We start from the raw sequence: 18,798 nt of genomic DNA, 5'->3' as shown, positions 1-18,798 counted from the left end.
AAGTGGCTACCGAATGCTTGAAACAAAGCTAATAGGACTGAAAATGGAATGTTCCGTTTTACTTACTTTTCATAGATTTATTTATTTTTTTAAAGATTTTTTTGTCCTTCTAGGTTACTCTTGGAGTTTTTTTTTTATTATTATTATGTTATGTTAGTTACCATACAATACATCATTAGTTTTTGATGTAGTGTTCCCGGATTCATTATTTACATACAACACCCAGTGCTCATTACAACACGTGCCCACCTTAATTTCAGAAAGTGAGAGAGAGCACGTGTGTGCACTCTTGAGCGGGGGAAAGGGCAGAGAGAGTGAGAGAAGCAGACTGCCTGGTTCCAGGACCCCTGAGATCATGACCTGAGCTGAAGGTAGATGCTTAACCAACTGAGCCACACAGGCGCCCCAGTTTTCAGAGATTTAAAAGCAAACAGCTGTATATGATTAGTAGCTACTGTTTTGGAGAGCACAGTAGATTGTATATTGCATGATCTCACTTGCGTTAAGAAAATTGTGTGAATTTATAAATTTATAAATTTATTCATATTTTATAATACATTTGCATGACTGAGTCTGTGAATAGGATTTAGCCTGGAGGGGATTCACTCTAAGCTTTTGACAGTGGTTGCCTCTGGGTGTAAAGGGCGGGGTGGGGGTGGTCGGAGAGATCTTCACTTTGAATTTTATATACTTCTGCATTGTTTGTTTGAATTTTTTTTTACAAGCAGTTATTACCTTTTTTTAAAAAAGACACAAACCAAAAAAAAAAATGCACCAAAATAAGAATGACCATCTGCTTTTGGTCATTTTCTGTAGTAGCAGAGCTGATAGGATTGTTGTGTGAGTAATTCATCAAGGGAAGACTCTCAGGAAACACTTGTAGGAGAGTGAGGGGAGCAGGATAGGGAGGAGAGAGAAATTAGCCTCCCAGAAGGTGTTTTAGGAGAGTTTTAGCCACAACCTGGTCTCACAAGGAGCCCTGGAGTGTGCAATGCATCCCAGAGGTTCACCTGCTCAGGGGGAGGGCAGAGACTGTGCTGTAACTCACCTGTACCTGTTCTGCCAGTGTTTGCCTGGGGGATCGGCATGCCATCCCAGTAAAGCAGATGGGGGGTGGTGGGTGCCAAGAATGGCCACTATCCCACCCCTTCTTACCGGGCAAGGACTCATGAACTGGTGTAGGATGAATCCCCAGGAGGAGACTGGGTTTTCCCCTTCACATACCCACTCCTGCTTTCGTAACTTGCTGCTGTAATCACTGGCACTCGGGGAAATACGGAGGCTGGCTGGCTCACGGCCACGTTCAAAGGGATCTGATGGCTTCTCCTTGCTCTGCTGTGGGCTGGTGGCAGCTGCGGAGCATGTGTTCTGGGAACAGGCCTCCCAGACTGAGGGCAATTAGACCTCGGGCGAGCACCTTCAGCTCTCCGTGTTGTCATCTGATTAATGGGTATTGCAATGACCCTCCCCTCACCTAATGGGTTAGTTGTGAGGATTTGACTCCATGTGCTATTGTTAAGAGATGGGCTCTGGAGTCATAATTCCTGGGTTCAAATCTTGGTTCCAGTCCTCACATATTTCAGTAAATTCCCTGAAACTTCAGTTTCTACAAAAAGGAGAGTCGGACAGGCTAATTAATCCAACTGGTAGTGCTTCAAATGGTACCTGGAACATAGCAGGTACACAACTGTGTCCACGCGCCCTCTTCTCAGAGAAACCGAAATTATCTGGTTCATGCTGGCTGGGCCAAAGCCGTAGTGAGTGGGCGTAGTCAGGACAGTGACCAGGACCCCCGGACGCCCTGCCAGCCTTCACCCATTCTACTTTAGCGTCTCTTGCATTCTGACTGGTGGTGTGACCCGGGGGAGGCTATGGAAACGCTCTAGGACCTCTGTTTTCATATCTGTAAAACGGAGTCCTTGTATTTACCTTGAGGTAGGGTGACCAACTGTCCTGGCTTGTCTCTGACCGGGAGGGAGCTTCCCGGGACTCTGGACTTCCAGTGCCATCACCAGGAAAGTCCTGGGAAAACTGGGGTTACTAGGTCCACCCATCTGGAAGCACTATTGTAGGGCCCTGCAGACAAAGCACGGAAGAGCCTGGAACTTGGGAGGCACCAGTGAAACGGAAGCTCTAGTTCTATCTTCAAAAGTCCTTTTGCCCCTTGGAGTCTCTTTATGCTTGGGTCAATTAGGTGATCATCCATTAAGTTTGGCTCATAACTGAGGAGCATGTGTCTGTCTCAGGGGATTGTTGAAGGGGTTTCCTGGCTTCTTGCCCTTGCAGTGGCCATCAGAGGGCACCAGGGAGCACCCAAGTCAAGTTCCACCTCCTCTGCCCCCAACCCTCCAGGGCTCCTACCACCCTCAGCTCAAAGCCCAAATCCTCTTGGAGACCTCTACGGCCCTACACGACCTGCTCTATCCCCTCCATGCCCTGCCCTCCTCCCTCTCTTCGCCTTGCTCTCTTTGTTCTGACCACACACCCCTCCTTGCTGTTCCTCTAATACCTCAGGCCCAGTCCTGCCCCAGGGCCTTTGCATGAGCTATGTCCTCTGCTTGGGATGCTCTTGCCTACATATACACTTGGCTCTCTCCCTCATCTTCTTCATGTTTCAGCTCATGAGTCATTTCAGTGACTACCTTATTTTTGACATTGTATCCCTTACCCTCAACTCTCCAGGTTATTAGCTCTGTGAAGGTGGGGAATTTTGTGTGTCTTGTTCCACTTCTGAATCCGCAGTGCCTAGAATAGTGTCTAATGTATAGGAAGTGTTTGTGTTTATCAGAGTTATCCAGAGTAGCAGAACCAATAGGATGGACACATATAGATAAAAAATTTGTCATAAGGAATTGGTTCATGCAATTCGGGAGGCTGGCAAGTCCTAAGATCTTTGCAGTGACATGCAAAGGTCTTGAGACCAGAAGGAATTTGGGGAACTGAGCAAAGGTGAGCATGGCTAGGGGGACAAGGTAGGAGATGAGCTGAGAGGTTGGTCGGTGCCAAGTCACACAGACCTGGGTTGAGATTCTGGTTTGGGGTGTGTTTGAGGTGTGAGCAATTGAGCCAGAGGAAGAGGGTGACAGGAAGCTCAGAAGTTTGCAAAGAACAGCATTGCCTCTGCAGATGAAAGGGGAAACTCTTAGTGAGAAGAGATACAACTGAGATGTCCTGCGGGGAAAGGAAACAAGGCATGTTGTAAGAAGGTTATGCAGCATTTTGTGAAGTGCTTTCTTACTCTATCAATCGATGCTGGCCTTACCGTTCACTCCTCTTTCTTTCCCACCCCACACCCAATCCATCGGCAAATACTGTTAACATCACCTTCAGAAGAAACCCCGAATCTCATGTCTTCCACAGGTCCCAGCGGGATTGCAGCCACCATCCTGGCTTACTTGGATGGGAGCAGGTGCCTCCTGCCTGGTCATCCTGCCCCTCTGCAGTTCATCTCCCAGCCAGGGGCCACAGGACCCTGTTAAAACCTCAGTCCAGCTCTGTCCTGTCTGTGCTCAGACACCTCATGGCTCCCAACACTCTCTGTAGAAAGCTGAGGCACGTCAGCACTCTAGCAGATCTAACATGATTTGTCTGTGTCCAGGCCTCCCATTTCCCCCTTCCCACGGTGTTCTAACCACACCGACCTCCTTGTAACTCTGCCAAACCTCCTGGCATGGTCTTACCCCTTCATGCTGTTTCCTCTGCTCTAGGTACCTTCGCAGCTCACTCACCTCCCTCTGGTCTTTGTTCTAATGTTAGCTTTTCAGCAAGGTCTTCATTATTGAGCACCGACTGCGTACTGGGCACTATTGTATGCACTCAGCACACAGCAGTGAATGACAGATACAAATCCTTGCCTTCCAGGAGCTCAAAGTCCATCAGGACAACAGACTTAATCAATCACAGAAGTTGTTTTGTTTTGTTTTTTTTTTAACAAAGAATTGTTTTAGAAATTGTCTGAAAATTAATTTCATTCCCAGCCAGATTTACCTCTTCCTGGATAGCAGTAGTAAAAATCACTCACTCCAATGCATGGCGATGCCACTCACCGGCTGTGTGTCCTTGGACAAGTTACTTAACCTCACTGAGCCTCAGTTGTCCACACCTATGAAATGGGAATTGTATTAGTATACTAAGGCTGCTCTAGCCAATTAACAAACTTGCTAGCATCACACAACAAAAACATTACCTTGCGGGTCTGGAGATCAGAAGTCCAAAGTGGGTCCCATTGGGCTAAAATCAAGGTGTCAGCAGGGCTGTGTTCTTTTCTAGAGGTTCTGCAGGATAATCTGTCTTTTTGCCTTTTCCAGCCTCTGGAGGCCTCCTGGATTCCTTGCCTTGTGTCCCTCCTCTTCCACTTTCAAAGCTGGCAATGACTGGCCAGGTCTTTCTCACATTGTGTCCCTTTGCCTCTCCCGGCTTCACCTTCTGTTTATAAGGACCTTTGTGATTACATTGGCCCCATCTGGTTAATCCAGAATAATCTCTTCACCTTGGGATCAGCTGATTGCCAATCTTTTTTTAAAAAAATTTTTATTTTTTTAATTTCTTTTCAGTATTCCAGAATTCATTGTTTACGTACCACACCCAGGGCTCCATGCAATATGTGCCCTCCTCAGTACCCACCACCAGGCTTACCCACCCCCACCCCCAAAACCCCTCAGCTTGTTTCTCAGAGTCCACAGTCTCTCATGGTTCGTCTCCCCGCTCTGGCTTCCCCCAACTCCCTTCTCCTCTCCATCTCCCCATGTCCTCCATGTTATTCCTTATGCTCCACAAATAAGCGAAACCATATGATCATTGACTCTCTCTGTTTGACTTATTTCACTCAGCATCATCTCTTCCAGTCCCGTCCATGTTGCTACAAAAGTTGGGTATTCGTCCTTTCTGATGGAGGCATAATACTCCTTGGTGTATATGGACCACATCTTCCTTATCCATTCGTCCGTTGAAGGGCATCTTGGTTCTTTCCGCAGTTTGGTGACTGTGGCCATTGCTGCTGTGACTATTGGGGTACAGATGGCCAGCTCATTGCCAATCTTAATTCCATCTGAAACCTTAGTGCTCCCCTGCCACGTACCATAGCATATTCATAGGTTCCGGGGATTAGGATGTGGTCGTCAACCAAGGGGCCATTATTCTGATGACCACAGGAATTATAATATCAAATAAATCTCTTCCCAGGCACCTAGAAGCCTGCCTCCACCTCTGGCTTTGTCTTTCTGGAGCTCACAGTACGGAGGGGGAAATGATCATTAAAAAGCGAATCGTGGGGCGCCTGGGTGGCTCAGTGGGTTGGGCCTCTGTCTTCAGCTCAGGTCATGATCTCAGGGTCCTGGGATCGAGCCCCGCATCGGGCTCTCTGCTCTGTGGGTAGCCTGCTTCCTCCTCTCTCTCTCTGCCTGCCTCTCTGCCTATTTGTGATCTCTGTCTGTCAAATAAACAAAACAAAACAAAAAAGTTAATCATATAAATAATAGAACAACTGTAGTTACGATAGACGTCATAGAGGAGGAGCTCAGGAAACCTTGGGAGCATCAGGGGAGGCTTTTTGGAGGAAATGACACTTAAGCACGGCCTAAGGAGTGAATAGGAACAGGTCAGGCAAAGCAGAGGTCAAGGGAATAGCATATGCTGGGGTCCTGAGGTGGGAAGTCTGGAAATGGAACTACCATGAGATGAGGCTTAAAGATGTGGTTGGGTCTGGTCACTGGGGCCTCATGGGTCCTGTTAAGTGGTTTGGGTTTTAATTCTGAGTGTGACACTGTAGGCAGTACAGTGTAGGAGCACTGTAGGCAGGGGTGGGGGTAGGTGATCAAATTTGTATTCAGAGAAGACTACTATGTGGAGAAAAGATTGGAGGGGACAATGGAGGATGTAAGGATGTAGAATCCAGAGGAAGGTCTATGGGGATGGAGAAAAGCAGGTAGATGCCAACTGCTACTTGGACAGAGAACCAACAGGCCTTGGGGACCCATTGGATCCGAGGGTGAGGACTAAACAGATAAACGGAGGTACAGAGAAGTGAAATCACTGGTCCCACAGCCGGACTGGCTAGGGTGTCGTTTTGACTATTTCCACAGAAACCGAACAACAAGTTGGAAATTTATTTCTCAGAAGTTCATCATTTTTCTCCTCGTACATCTTCAGCTTGTAGATGGAACAGGGTGACAGGGCTGCCCAGATCATCCCAGCTCCCAGGTGTCTCCCGGCTTGTTGCCTCTCCATCCCTCAGCACCCAAACCATCACCCCCATGGTGAAGGGTAGATCAGCCCTCTCTGTCCATGTTCCAGCCCAGGGAGAAGGGAATGAACAAACAGTATGCTTGTCACTTCTTCATGTGCCCATTGGGCAGAACTTAGCTACGTGGCCATGTCTAGCTGCAGGAGCTGCTGGGAATGCCGTTTTTAACTGGACGGTCATGTTACTAAAAGGAAGCTGGGGACGTAGGTCTGGGGGAATAGCTGCTCTTCTCCGCTTGGAGGTTTGCTGCTGGAGCTTTAAGCCAGGTCTTCTGTGCTCCAAAGGCTGAAATGTTGAGTCTCAGACTCTTGTCTAGAGTCTACAGTTATGATGCTCATGATGTGGTCCCGGGACCACGAGCATCCGCATGATCCTGGGGCTTGTGAGACATGCGGAATGTCAGGCCCCTTCCTAGACCTGTGGACTCAGGTCTGCTTTTCCCAGATCTGGGACCCAGGCGAGGCAGATACTGTGCATCTGAGGACCATGCTTGGGTGAACAAATGTCCGTGTCAGTGCATCCCACACTTTCCTGGGTGCCCAGGTCACCCAAGGGTCTTGCTAAAATGCGTTCTGGTTTATCAGTTTTGGGTGTGGCCCAAGAGGTTGCATTTCCCCCAGACTCCCAGGCCGTGCTGATGCTCCCCCTTGACCAAAGCACTGAGCAGTTTCCCAGGAATGCTGTAACCAGTTGCCACCAAGCAGGGGGCTTAGAAGAACAGAAGTCTATTTTCTCACTGTTCTGGGGGCCAGAAGTCTGAAATCAAGGTGTCTACTGGGCTATGCTTTCTCTGACGGCTCCAAGGGAGAGTTGGTTCTGGTGTGGCCTGCAATCCTTGGTTCTTTGGTTTGGAGGCACATCATTCCAGCCTCTGCCTCTGTCGCCCACGTGGGGGTCTCCCTGAGCCTGTCTCTGTGCCTCTTCTCCTCTTCTTATAAGGACATCAATCATATCAGATTAAAGGACATCCTACTCCAGAAAGATCTCATCCTTGCTGAGGTCTTAGCTACATTTACAAAGACCCTATTTCCAAATAAACTTGCATTCTCAGGGGCCAGGGTTTAGGGCATCAGCATACTTTGGGGGGGGGCACAGTTCAGCCCAGAATAGTCCACTTCATGCTCTCATGCTGCCTCGCCTTGAAACCCACCCTGGGGCTCTAACCTGACCTCTTCCTTCTGTGTTGTCCAGATGTGAATGAGTGTCTGGATACCACCACGTGCCCAGCCTACGCAACCTGCACCAACACTTTGGATAGTTACTACTGCACTTGCAAACGAGGCTTTCTGTCCAGCAACGGACTGACGCAGTTCAGGGGCCCAGGAGTGACATGCAAAGGTAAGTACGCACCCCCTCAAAACCCGCCAGCATGTTATAGGGAAATCAGGTGGAAGCCGGCTGGGTAGTGGATGTGGATGTAGGTACTTTTTCCCAGACATTTTTTCTCCCCCTCTCCCTCCCTTAACCTTCTTTTCTTTCTTAAATTTTTAAAATTTAAATTCAATTATCCAACACACAGTACATCATTGTTTTCTTCCTTTTTCTTTTTTTTTCTTTTTTTTTTTTTTAAAGATTTTATTTTATTTATTTGATAGACAGAGATCACAAGTAGGCAGAGAGGCAGGCAGAGAGAGAGGGAGGAAGCAGGCTCCCTGCTGAGCAGAGAGCCCGATGCGGGACTCGATCCCAGAACCCTGGAATCATGACCTGAGCCGAAGGCAGAGGCTTAACCCACTGAGCCACCCAGGCGCCCCATTCTTCCTTTTTCTATAATGACAACGATTCCTGCTCACTCAACCTTCCAACAATTCAGAGCTAGCTTTACGATGAAAATGAAAGTAAAAACCATGTTGTTTGTCAATATCCAGAAATAACCGCTGATTTCCTTTTGGGTAACCTCCTTTTGGTTGTCTCTCCATGCAGAAAGCGAGACTTTCTAACATTCACTGAGTGCCGGGTCCCCTGTGAAGGGCTTTCTATGCATTTTTACATGAAACTGAGTTCAGGCATCTCTACCATGATGATCTCTACCGTACAGAGGAGGAAGCTGCTTGGGGCATTAGAATGACTCATTCACGGTCGTGCGGTTGAACTGACCTCCAAACCCACATCTTTCCGACTCTAACAGCAATTTCTGAATCACATCACCTAGTCGTGAGATGTTGGGGAAACGTATTTACCCTCTGTAAGCCTCAATGTTTCCATCTGTAGAATGAGTGTATAAAACTACCCACCTGAAAGGATAATTGGGAAAATTAAATGCACTCATGTGTATGCAGTGTGCTAGGCACAGTACAAGAGGTACTACCAATGTAAGTAGCATAAATTGAAATAATCCCCAGAATGAGCAAAGTTCTTTGTTTGCATTTTTATATTTAGATCCCAGTTCTCCCCTTGACAGTCAAGATCTGACTGTGCCTCTGCATAAGACCAGGGGTTGCCAAACTTTTGGGGCAAGGGTCCAAAGAGTAAATGTTTTAGAGGTTGCAAGCGGAATGATCTCTCTCATGACTATTTAATACTCCAGTTGTAGTGAGAAAGCAGCCATAGACGATACACGAATGAATGGGTGTGGTTTTGTTCCAACAAAACTTTATTTATACAAACAGGTGGTAGACTGATTTGACCCATGAGCTGTACTTTGCTGGGCTCTGAAAAAGATAATTCATTTCTATTGTTGTAGTACCCAGGGTGCTCCCAAATCTTTCTTTACCTTTGGGTTACAGTTCATGGGTTATTTGATAAGCTTCAATAGTCCTGATGGGCCCTGGTTTCAAAATTTGGGTTGAAACCAACATTCCCCATCTAGAAAATTATGACTACTACAGCAAGGATTTCATCTCCTTTACGTCTTTGACCCCCGCTTTGGGGCCTGATATCTTGTGAGTATCCAGTAGATACTTGCTGAATGAAGGAACATGTTACCTCCTTCTATATGTCAACTACAGATTTAATCAGCCTTAATTGGTTGTTTCTAATGTTTTACTGCATCAGATAAAGGCGTGATGAACATTCCTGTGGCCTGATCTTGATGTACAGGGGCAGCTCCAGATTTCTGTCCAGGAGAGGCACAGTTTTCTGGGAGCGCCTGTAAGAGACTTGCCTTGAAACTGTATTTGCATGACAAGTATATAGCAAGGGTTTAGGATGACTTGGCAGATCAGGGCTGAAGGAGACTTGTGCTGGACCACACCATGGTACCACAACTGGACAATTTTATGGGTCCTCAAATGAGTAAATTGTTCTATGTGGCTTTGCAAATTACTCTTTTTTTTAAAAAAAAAAAGATATTTATTTATTTATTTATCAGAGAGAGAGAGAGAGAGAGAGAAAGAGAATACAAACAAGCAGGGGAGTTGCAACCAGACACAGAAATAGGCTCCCCGCTGAGCAGAGAGCCCGATGTGGGACTCAATCCCAAGACCCCGGGATCATGACCTGAGCCAAAGGCAGCCACTTAACTGACTGAGCCACCCATGTGTCCTAAATTGTTATTTTTCAATCTACTGCTGGGTAGCAGAACACCTGCAAATTTCGTACATGAAAATAAGGGCAACCATTTATTTTGTTCATGAATGTATCTGTCATCTGGGTTGAGTTTGGTGAGTGTGGCTTGTCTCTGTTCCATGCAGTGTCAGTTGAGTTGGCTCCAGTGGGGGCTAGAGGATCCACTTTAAAGAGAGCACACTCACACGGCTGGTAGCTGGTGCTGGCCTCCAGCTGGCTGATGCACCAGGGCTGTGGGCTGGGGGTCTTGGTTCTTCACCATGTGAGCTGCTTTTTTCATGGCTGCTTGGGCTTCCTCACAGTATGGTGGCCAAGTTCCAAGAGAACAAGGAGGCAGTGCATGGTGTCTTTATGACTTAGAATCACCACCCTCACGGTCACCGCATGCTTAGATCCAAGGGGAGGGAATAGAGACCCCACTGCTTTCTGGAAGGAATGCAAATTCACATGGAATGAAGGGCATATGGCATGGAAGACATCATTTCTGCCATCTTTGAAAATACAATCTGCTACACAAGATGAGGCAAATTTGTAACTCCAACTCTTTCTGTGTCCAGATATAGATGAATGTTCTCAAAGCTCCTCAAGATGTGGTCCCCACTCAGTCTGCAGAAACCTTCTGGGGAGGTACAAGTGCAGCTGTCTCCCCGGTTTCTCTTCTCTCACTGGAAATGACTGGATCCCGGGAAATCCAGATAATTTCTCCTGCAGAGGTAATGCTCTCGGGCATGAGTCTTTGGTGAACAGTGACCACTTGAGTTGGATACATGTGTCTCTCACGTTAGATACACCATCTTCATTCTTCTCACTCTCCTCTACTGCTCCTCAGACATTAACGAGTGCCACTCCAGTGGCATCTGCCCAGAGCATGCGGAGTGTGTCAACTCCTTGGGAAGCTATGATTGCAGCTGTCAGAGTGGATACCTCTCTCACAACTCCACCTGTGAAGGTATAGAGAACCTGTTGGACCCTAGACGCCCTCTTCCCCACACCTCCATATTAAATCAGTCATCATATCTTGGGGAAATTACCTGTTAAATATGTCTTAAATCTCTCCATTCTTCCCCGTCCTCGGTCTGGATTTCCCTGCTATTTTACCAGCCTCCTCACTGGGCTTTCCCTTCCTCCAGTCTTGTCCCTTGAATCCATCCTCCAAACTGTAGCCAGAAGGTCCTCACGAAATGCAAGGGCTCCTTCTTCCTGAGTGTGGTGCAATACTACTGTTCCCCATGCTCACAGGGTGACCCCGTCAAGCAAGGCATGGAGTGATCAAGCCCTTATCACATCCCCTTGGCTTGGACTGAGAGATATTTGAAGTCCTCTCTGATTTTTCTGATCCACTTGTAGCGGTTAGCTATAGCTGAGTAACAAATCACCCTGAAAGCCAGTGCCTAGAAACTAACACCATCTATTTGGCTTTCTATTTTGTGCATTGGAAGTTTAGGTTGGGCTCTGCCAGTCAGTTCTTTGGGTCTCTGTTGGGCTTTTTATGTATCTGTGGTCAGCTGTGGGTCAGCTTTGTTCATCTCAGCTGGGCAGCCTCGCATGCCAAGGGGATGATCTGGGATGTTTCATCTTTCTTCTTCTTTGTCTCTCATTCTTGTTAGGTGAGTCTAGCGCTTGTTCATATGGAAGAAGCAAGGATCCCAAAGAATGAGCAGAAGCAAATAACTTCTCTAGAAGTCTACGTATAGAACTGGCACCAAATCACTTCTGCTGCATTCTTTTGGCCAGCAGAAGTCATAGGCCAGCTAGATTCAAGGTGTGAGGACACAAGCTCCACATCTTAAAGAGGAGTGGCAAAAAGTCACATTGCATGGCACCATCTGCATCCCATGGTGTAGGCAGGGGGAGAGTAAAGAAGGATGGCCATGTCTAAGGCCATTACTTTTTGGAGCTATTTACCACTCTCCTCTAATATATTTTGGGCCAGAATTTACTCTCATGGTCATGCCTAACTGCGAGGGAGATGAGGGGCAAGGGGAGGACATGCACGGCAAGTCTGTTTTCAGACTCCTGTTCTCATTTCTTTATCCATTTTGACTTGGGTTTTCATTTCCACTGATCAGATGTGGATGAATGTGCTGATCCCGGAATTTGCCCAGAGCATGCGACTTGCCACAACAGTCCTGGAAGCTACTCTTGTGTCTGCAACCTAGGGTTTGAATCTAGCAGTGGCAACAGGGACATCCAGGGCCCAGGAGAGACATGTGAAGGTAGGTGGGAGAGATCTGTTGGGGAACAAGATCCGAGTCCGTCGGCCAAGACAGCCCTGGTAGGGGAAGGGTCTGACGAGTCTGGGATGAGCTCAAAGCCCTCCCCTGCTAAGCTGAAGCCAATAATCACTCCTTTCTTCATTCATTCATTCATTCCCTCCTTCACTCATTCAGCAAATACTTCATGAACACCTTCTGTATGCCGGGCACTATTCTAGGGATGGTGGATACAGCAGTGACCAACAGAGGCAAAACTATTTGCTCTCCTGGAACTCATCATCCAGCGTTGGGGGAGAGAGATAGCAATAGAAATCATGAACATAGAGTGTGCCAGGAACAGTTGAAGGAGATCGAGATAAAGAAGGCAGGAAAGTGGACAGGGAGTGCTGGGGATGGGGGTTTACATCACATAGGGTGGTAAGGAAAGCCTATGCTGAGAAGCTGATATTTGAGAAAAGATGTGAAGGGCGTGTGGGAGTGAGATATTGGGTATCTGGGGAAGGGTGTTCCAGGAGGAGGAAACAGCAGGTACGGAGGCCGGGAGTCAGAATCCCAGCCAAGGTGTTGTGCTTTTCCACTCATGTGCTCGCTGTCTTCCCAACAACCTGATGGTATCAGTATATTTTATACCCGTTATACAGATGAGGAAACTGAACCTCCATTGTGCTGGAACAGCTCTCCCACAGTCAAATAGATAGGAAGCAGGGGAGTCCGGGTCCGAATGCTGCCGAGTGTGACTGCACACCCTGTGCTCTAACCGCCATGCTGCTCTGCCGTCATGTGAGGTTGCCACCTCCGGCAACCCAGGGTGGGGGCTTGCCTAGGGCCGGCATCGACTTAATCCCCAAATTCCCAGACTCTGACTCAAGACAGCCTGGGCCGCGGTCCTCTAACTAGCCCAGAACCAGACGGAGACTGATTTTAAATCCTGGGTGTGCCTTTCACGGGCTGTGCGAAAACCGGGAAGCCTCAGTTTCCTTATCCGAAAAACGGAAATAATGTTGGCGTGCACCTCATGGGGGCTGCCGGGAGCATTCCCTGAGCAGGTGCGTGTAGGATCTCCCTTGGCACCTGTCACAAAAATCTCAACGTGTCACCAGTTAATTTTTTATTTTAGTTAGCAAATACTTAGCTCAGACTTGCTATCCTCCGGGCTCTTTTCTGAGGCTTTCGCAGACATCACCTTATTTAATGCTCCAAACAACCCAGTGGGGTGAGTATTGTCCCTATCCCCATCTGACAGATGATGGTGCTGAGACGCACAGAAGCGAGTTATCTCGTCCACGCGTTAGTCAGCTCTGGGCCACTGGAACAAAATGCCGCAGACGGGGCAGGTTCAACAACTGAGATGTATTCTCTGTCTCTTCTGGAGGCTGGAAGTCTGAGATCATGGTCAGTCAGACAGGGCTTTCTTCCTGGCTTCTGGATGACCACCTTCATTCTGTGTCCTCAGTGAGCTCTGCTGTCTCCTCCTCTTCTCTGAAGGGCATCGATCCCATCTTAAGATCTCCTCTTAACCTCATCATCTTGCAAAGGCCCCATGTCCAAACACCACCGAGTGTTAGGGCTTTAACATATGAATTCGGTGTGCGGGGTGGTGAAGAATTCAGTGCACAGCTCCCAGTAACACACAGACTATAGGGACAGAGCCAGGCTTCGAGCCCAGGCTCTCTGTGCTCTCCACCCCCCACTCAGACACTTCTTAATCATTGTTATTGATAACATAGGGATTCCTTGGAAAGGAATTGAGATTTATCAAGGAAAGAGTGAGGCTAGTGAGCTCCAGGCTGAGGGAGCAGAGAATGAGCCTTCATGAACCTACAGGTAACCAGTGAATCCTAAACAGGAATTACGAGGGGATTAGACAAGAAAGATAAGCTTGGTGACCTTGGTGGGACAAGACACTTGGGGCCTCATGTGTTCTGATGAGGAGTTTGGATTTTTATCCCGTGCCACAGAGAGCCTCGTCAGGAGTTTTGTGTGAGTCCCAGACCTGTCTCTTTGCCCTTCCTGTCAGCAGAGTTTAGGAGGCTGCGAGCAGAGCCCAGGAGCTTCATGGCTCCGGTCTGCTGGGGTTGTGCTCTGCCAGGCCCTAGGCATCCTTCACCCTTTTGACTTAGACTGGTTTTCTGCCTAGATGTGGACGAATGTGCCAGGAACTCAACTCTTTGTGGCCTCGATTCCATCTGTATCAACACCCTGGGAAAATACAATTGCTCCTGCCTGCCTGGGTTCTTTTCACCTGCTGTTTGGACCCCTGAGAATTCGGAGGATTTCAGATGTGTAGGTAATGCTCCCAGGCGTGCCGGGCGCCTTCAGCCGGTGGCAAACCACCCTGAAAAGTCGGCTCACAAACAAGGCTCTGTGTTTGCTCGTGATTCTGTGGGCTGACCGAATGCTTTTTCTGGGTGACTAGGATGTCTGCCAGGTCCAAAACGGCCTCGCTTACGTGGCTAGTAGTTGGTGCTGGTGTCCGACTGGGAGCTCAGCTGGGACCCTCAGTTTCCCTCGTGGGCCCATCCTCGTGGATTCTTGGGCTTCCTCAGAGCACGGCAGCTGGTTTCCAGGAAGGGAAGCTGCAAGGGGAAGAAAGCAGAAACTGGGATCTTGTAAGACCTGGGCTTGGAAGCCCCAGAACGTTGCTTCTGCCCCGTTCTCCCAGCCAACGTCCTGGGGCCAGGCTAGATGCCAAGGAAGGGGACATTAACTCCCCGTCTCGCTGGGGGAACAAGACCGGCACACGGGAAACGGAGGCACTGATGGCGACCGTCTTTGGAGGATCTACTCTGCTAAGGAACATGTCTTATGTTCTTTGACCTTCCCCTCCTTCCCAGGGCAAATACGTGCTTCTTTTCATTAAAAATGTTCTTCTTTTCATTCACTGATCTTCACCAGCTGCTGACGTTGCTGGAGGGAGAACAACAGAGAGGCAAATCTGAGAGGGACCGTAGAGAGAAACTGGTACAGCATTCCAGGCTGCTAGGCTTCTTCTCAGGACCCCTTTACACTCAGACTATCACTGCTCTTAATTGCTTTACGTACTCAGTAGTTTTCACTTTGCATGAAGGAAGGGTTCCTCAGTTTCCAAAACCACACAGCCAGTCCAGCTCCATAGGCAAGATGTGAATTCCACTTGTGCTATTTTTTAAGGGCTATTTCTTGATGATGATGATGATGACGACGATGTTCAGTTAGCCAACATATAGTACATCATTACACTACATTTTTGATGTAGTGTTCAACGATTCATTAGTTGTACATGGAGTTGCTGTGGGCACTATTTCCTTTTTTAAAAAAGATTTTATTTATTTGAGAGAGAGAGAGAGAGAGAGAGTACAAGTGGAGGGGAGAGGCAGAGGGAGAATCAGTCTCCCTGCTAAGCCTGGAGACAGATGTGGGGCTCAATCCCAAGACCCTGGAATCATGACCTGAGCCGAAGGCAGACACTTAACCGACTAAGCCACCAATGCGCCCCCCATATGTGCTATTTCTGATGAGTGTTCACCTAGCAGACACTTAAATGTGTCTGTCAGTGGGGAGCTCCCTGTTAAAAAAGGGCACTCTTGGTTAGAGATATTTTCTGTGACACCAAGAGGAAAACCACTTCCCTGTACCTTCCAACTGTGGGTCGGTCTCCTGTCCTTTGAGATCTCCAAATGAGTCTACGTTCATATCATAAGGACTTCTCCCAGTGCTCCATGGTAATGCCCGGTACAACACTCCGTGTACTTGCACAGGCTGTTAATGGATGTTGCCTGTTTATTCCTCCTGTTTTGTGAATTGACAGAGGAATATGAAAACTGTTGCCCTTACCTCCCTCCTGCTTATTTTTTCCCAGGACATTCTATTCCATATATCCCTTATGGCTCAGAAACCCCCAGAGGGAGAGGTAACCCCATAGTGTCACAGTGACCTGACGTCACCCTATATGGGTAGGCCAGGATTCCTCAATTCTCGTGCTACTGACATTTTGGTCTAGATAGTCTTTGTGGTGGGAGGCGGTCCTGGGAAGTGCAGGATGTTTGGCAGTATCTGTGGCTTCTACCTACTACATCACCCCCTACCCCCAGCCCAGTCACGACAACCAAAGATGTCTCCAGACAATGCCCAATGTCCCCTGGCAGGAGGTAGAGGGGACACACTGCCCTCAGCTGAGAATCACCGGCTTAACACTAACAGAAATTTCTTACTCTCATTACTATCCAATATAGACTTACCTGGCCAGTGGTCAGCTTTTCTCCACACCATTCCCTTGCATCTGTTGGTTCTCATATCGCTTATGGCTTTGGAATCCCTGTTTCAGCCAGTGGTGGGAAAGAGAGAAAGCACACATGCTTTGCAACCACCTTGGCCCAGAAGTGACAAATGTCGTACTTGCTCCTATTCTAAACATGAAGACTGGTCACATGGCCCCACCTAGACGCAGAGGGTTCTGGGAAATGTAGTCCCTGCTTGGGCTACCATTTTTTTAGGGATAACTCTATGCATTGGAAGCACGACTTTTGTAGGATTGCTAGCCAACTCTGCCTCATGCCCTTTCTCTACGCTATAGATGTTGATGAGTGCCTCCATATGTGCCCTTCCAATGCAATGTGCACCAACACCCCTGGGAGCTACTTTTGCACCTGCTCTCCTGGCTTTGCACCAAGTAATGGACAGCCGAGCTTCACAGAACAAGGAGTCCATTGTAGAGGTGAGAAGAGAATTTGCTGAACATCCCTGGGAAGAAGTATCTCCTGGTTCTTCTGGGTTGTTTGATATCCTCAAGTTCTTTGCAGATATTGATGAATGCTCCCAAGATCCATCACCATGTGGCCCCAATTCTGCCTGCACCAATGCCTTGGGCTCCTACAGCTGTAGCTGCATTGGAGGCTTTCAACCCAATCCTGAAGGCTCCTTGAACTTCAGCTGCAAAAGTAATCATCTCTTTGTGTCTCTTGGCAATGGAATCTGTCTTGGTTTGGTTGTGAAATCCTCAACCTACTCAAACTCTGGATCTTCCTCTTACCTTTACCTCATCTCTCTTTTCTCTCTTTTCCAAGGTATTCATTACCTCAATTCTCTCTTTTCCAAGGTATTCATTCACTCATTGATTAATTCACTCATTCAATAAATTATTCTTGGAACATCTATTAGTCAAACAGGCCCCTGCACTAGTCATTGATGATTCAGTCCTGGATGTGATGGACATGATATTTGCCTTCATGTAGTTTATAGTCTAGGGAAGGAAGTCGAGAGCTCACACATTATTATTTAATAAGAACAGTGAGTATGACTCTCCCAAAAGTCACAGTATGATTCAGAGTGAGTAATGAGATTTGATATACTCTGTGTAAGTGACATTTAAGTTGAAGTTTGTCGGAAGGGTAGGAATTATCTAGATGAAGAGTGGAGAGCTCAGTGTGTCGGGTTATGGCATGTGCAAAGGCTCTGAGGCTAACACAGAGTCAGGACCAGGGGAAATGGCATTAAGTGCACCTGAGGATGTGGGCAGAGGTCAGATCCTGCAGGAACTTGTGAGCCACGTGAGGAATTTTTTCCTCCTGAAAACAATAGGGAATTGAATGGTTTAAATTTTTTGAAATTGTGGCTGACTTGATACATTAAAAATAGAGGTAGCTTATCTGGAGGCAATGAAGTATAATAATAAAAGGAATACATTCGGGACCCTCACCAACATGAGAGCTAGAATATCATCAGTGCCATTGTGTTTTCTGCATGCTCCTTCCCCATTAGATCTCCCTTAGTCCTCCCAGAAGGTACTATTTGGAAATTTGTGTTTATAATTCCCCTACTTTAAAAAAATGCCTCCCATGTATGTATCCTGAAACAATACATCCCTTAGTTTTGTTTGCTTTGGAGTACTATAAAAATGGCCTCATGCGCTGGGTGGTCTTTGCCAACCTGCTCTTTCCACTCAGTCTCCTGCTTCTCAGAGTCCCTGATGTTTCAATGTGTGGCCATCATATAATCTGGTAATGGATGGATTTGAAGCAGGGGATCATGAAATCAGACTTGTCTCTTAATCATAGCTTGCTGTGGTTGAGTTTTAACTTGGTTTCTTTTGTTTTCTTTCTAGGGATCCCCTTCAAGTGTAAAGAAGATGTGATACCCAACAACGAACAAGTCCAGCTCTGCCAAATGGGAGCAGCAGTGGATCCTGAATATGTAAGTATTTTTAAGGTTCCTAGCTCTTGAGTTTCCTAGAAGAACTTCTAGAAGTTCCTAGAAGGTCCCTAGAAGCCACTCAGGTGGGATGTTTTTCATAGTTCTAACAAAGGCCAAAATAATGGTGACCTAAATCATATAACAGTTTATTTCTCTCCTTGTAAACAATCTGAGTGTCAGCGGTGGAGAGTTGATGGGATGGCTCCTTAAATGCTCTGCCATCATCAACACAAGCCTCCCACTCTGTGGCCCAAGATGGCTGCTCCAGCCCCTGCCATCACTTCTGCATTTCAGCTGGTGGGCAGCGGGGAGGGCAAAGTGAAAGGCATAGTTCTTCTCTTTAAGAAGAACTATCACTTCTGTTTATATCTGGCTTCAAGGAAAGCTGAGAAGGGAGGATATTTGCCCATCTAAAACTTGGGAGTTCTTTCACTAAAAGAAGAAAGGATATTGGAGTCTCATTACCAGTGAGGGTGCTGGTGCTGTGTCTGTATGATGTGGGAGGGGTGATGCACAGCCCCTGGGCCAGGCAAAGAGGAATTTGGATGTCCTGATTCTCCAATGAAGTTGTTCCAGAAACTCGAGCCTCCACGAGCATCTTTAGGAGTTGATGTCACAATTTTCAAGATGAGCTTATCAATTAGCTTGGGAATTCCCATGCACTTG

At 47.4% G+C, this 18,798-nt stretch overlaps 1 protein-coding gene across 1 annotated transcript in view; it reads left to right on the top strand.

The window, feature by feature from the left end:
- Positions 1–18,798, top strand: part of ADGRE1 (adhesion G protein-coupled receptor E1) — a gene marked incomplete at its 5' end in the record, with an annotated part of 47,895 nt that overhangs the window by 5,832 nt on the left and 23,265 nt on the right. The window contains 8 exons of the mRNA XM_080821883.1: positions 7,433–7,579; positions 10,306–10,461; positions 10,578–10,697; positions 11,818–11,964; positions 14,102–14,251; positions 16,517–16,657; positions 16,743–16,880; positions 18,044–18,132. Coding sequence (XP_080678009.1) covers positions 7,433–7,579; positions 10,306–10,461; positions 10,578–10,697; positions 11,818–11,964; positions 14,102–14,251; positions 16,517–16,657; positions 16,743–16,880; positions 18,044–18,132 — 1,088 coding nt within the window. The remainder of the gene's footprint in view (positions 1–7,432; positions 7,580–10,305; positions 10,462–10,577; positions 10,698–11,817; positions 11,965–14,101; positions 14,252–16,516; positions 16,658–16,742; positions 16,881–18,043; positions 18,133–18,798) is intronic.

This window comes from Martes martes (genome assembly GCF_963455335.1).
Source record: "Martes martes genome assembly, chromosome: 1".
NCBI lineage: Eukaryota > Metazoa > Chordata > Mammalia > Carnivora > Mustelidae > Martes > Martes martes.
This window is presented reverse-complemented; position numbering and strand designations above follow the sequence as displayed.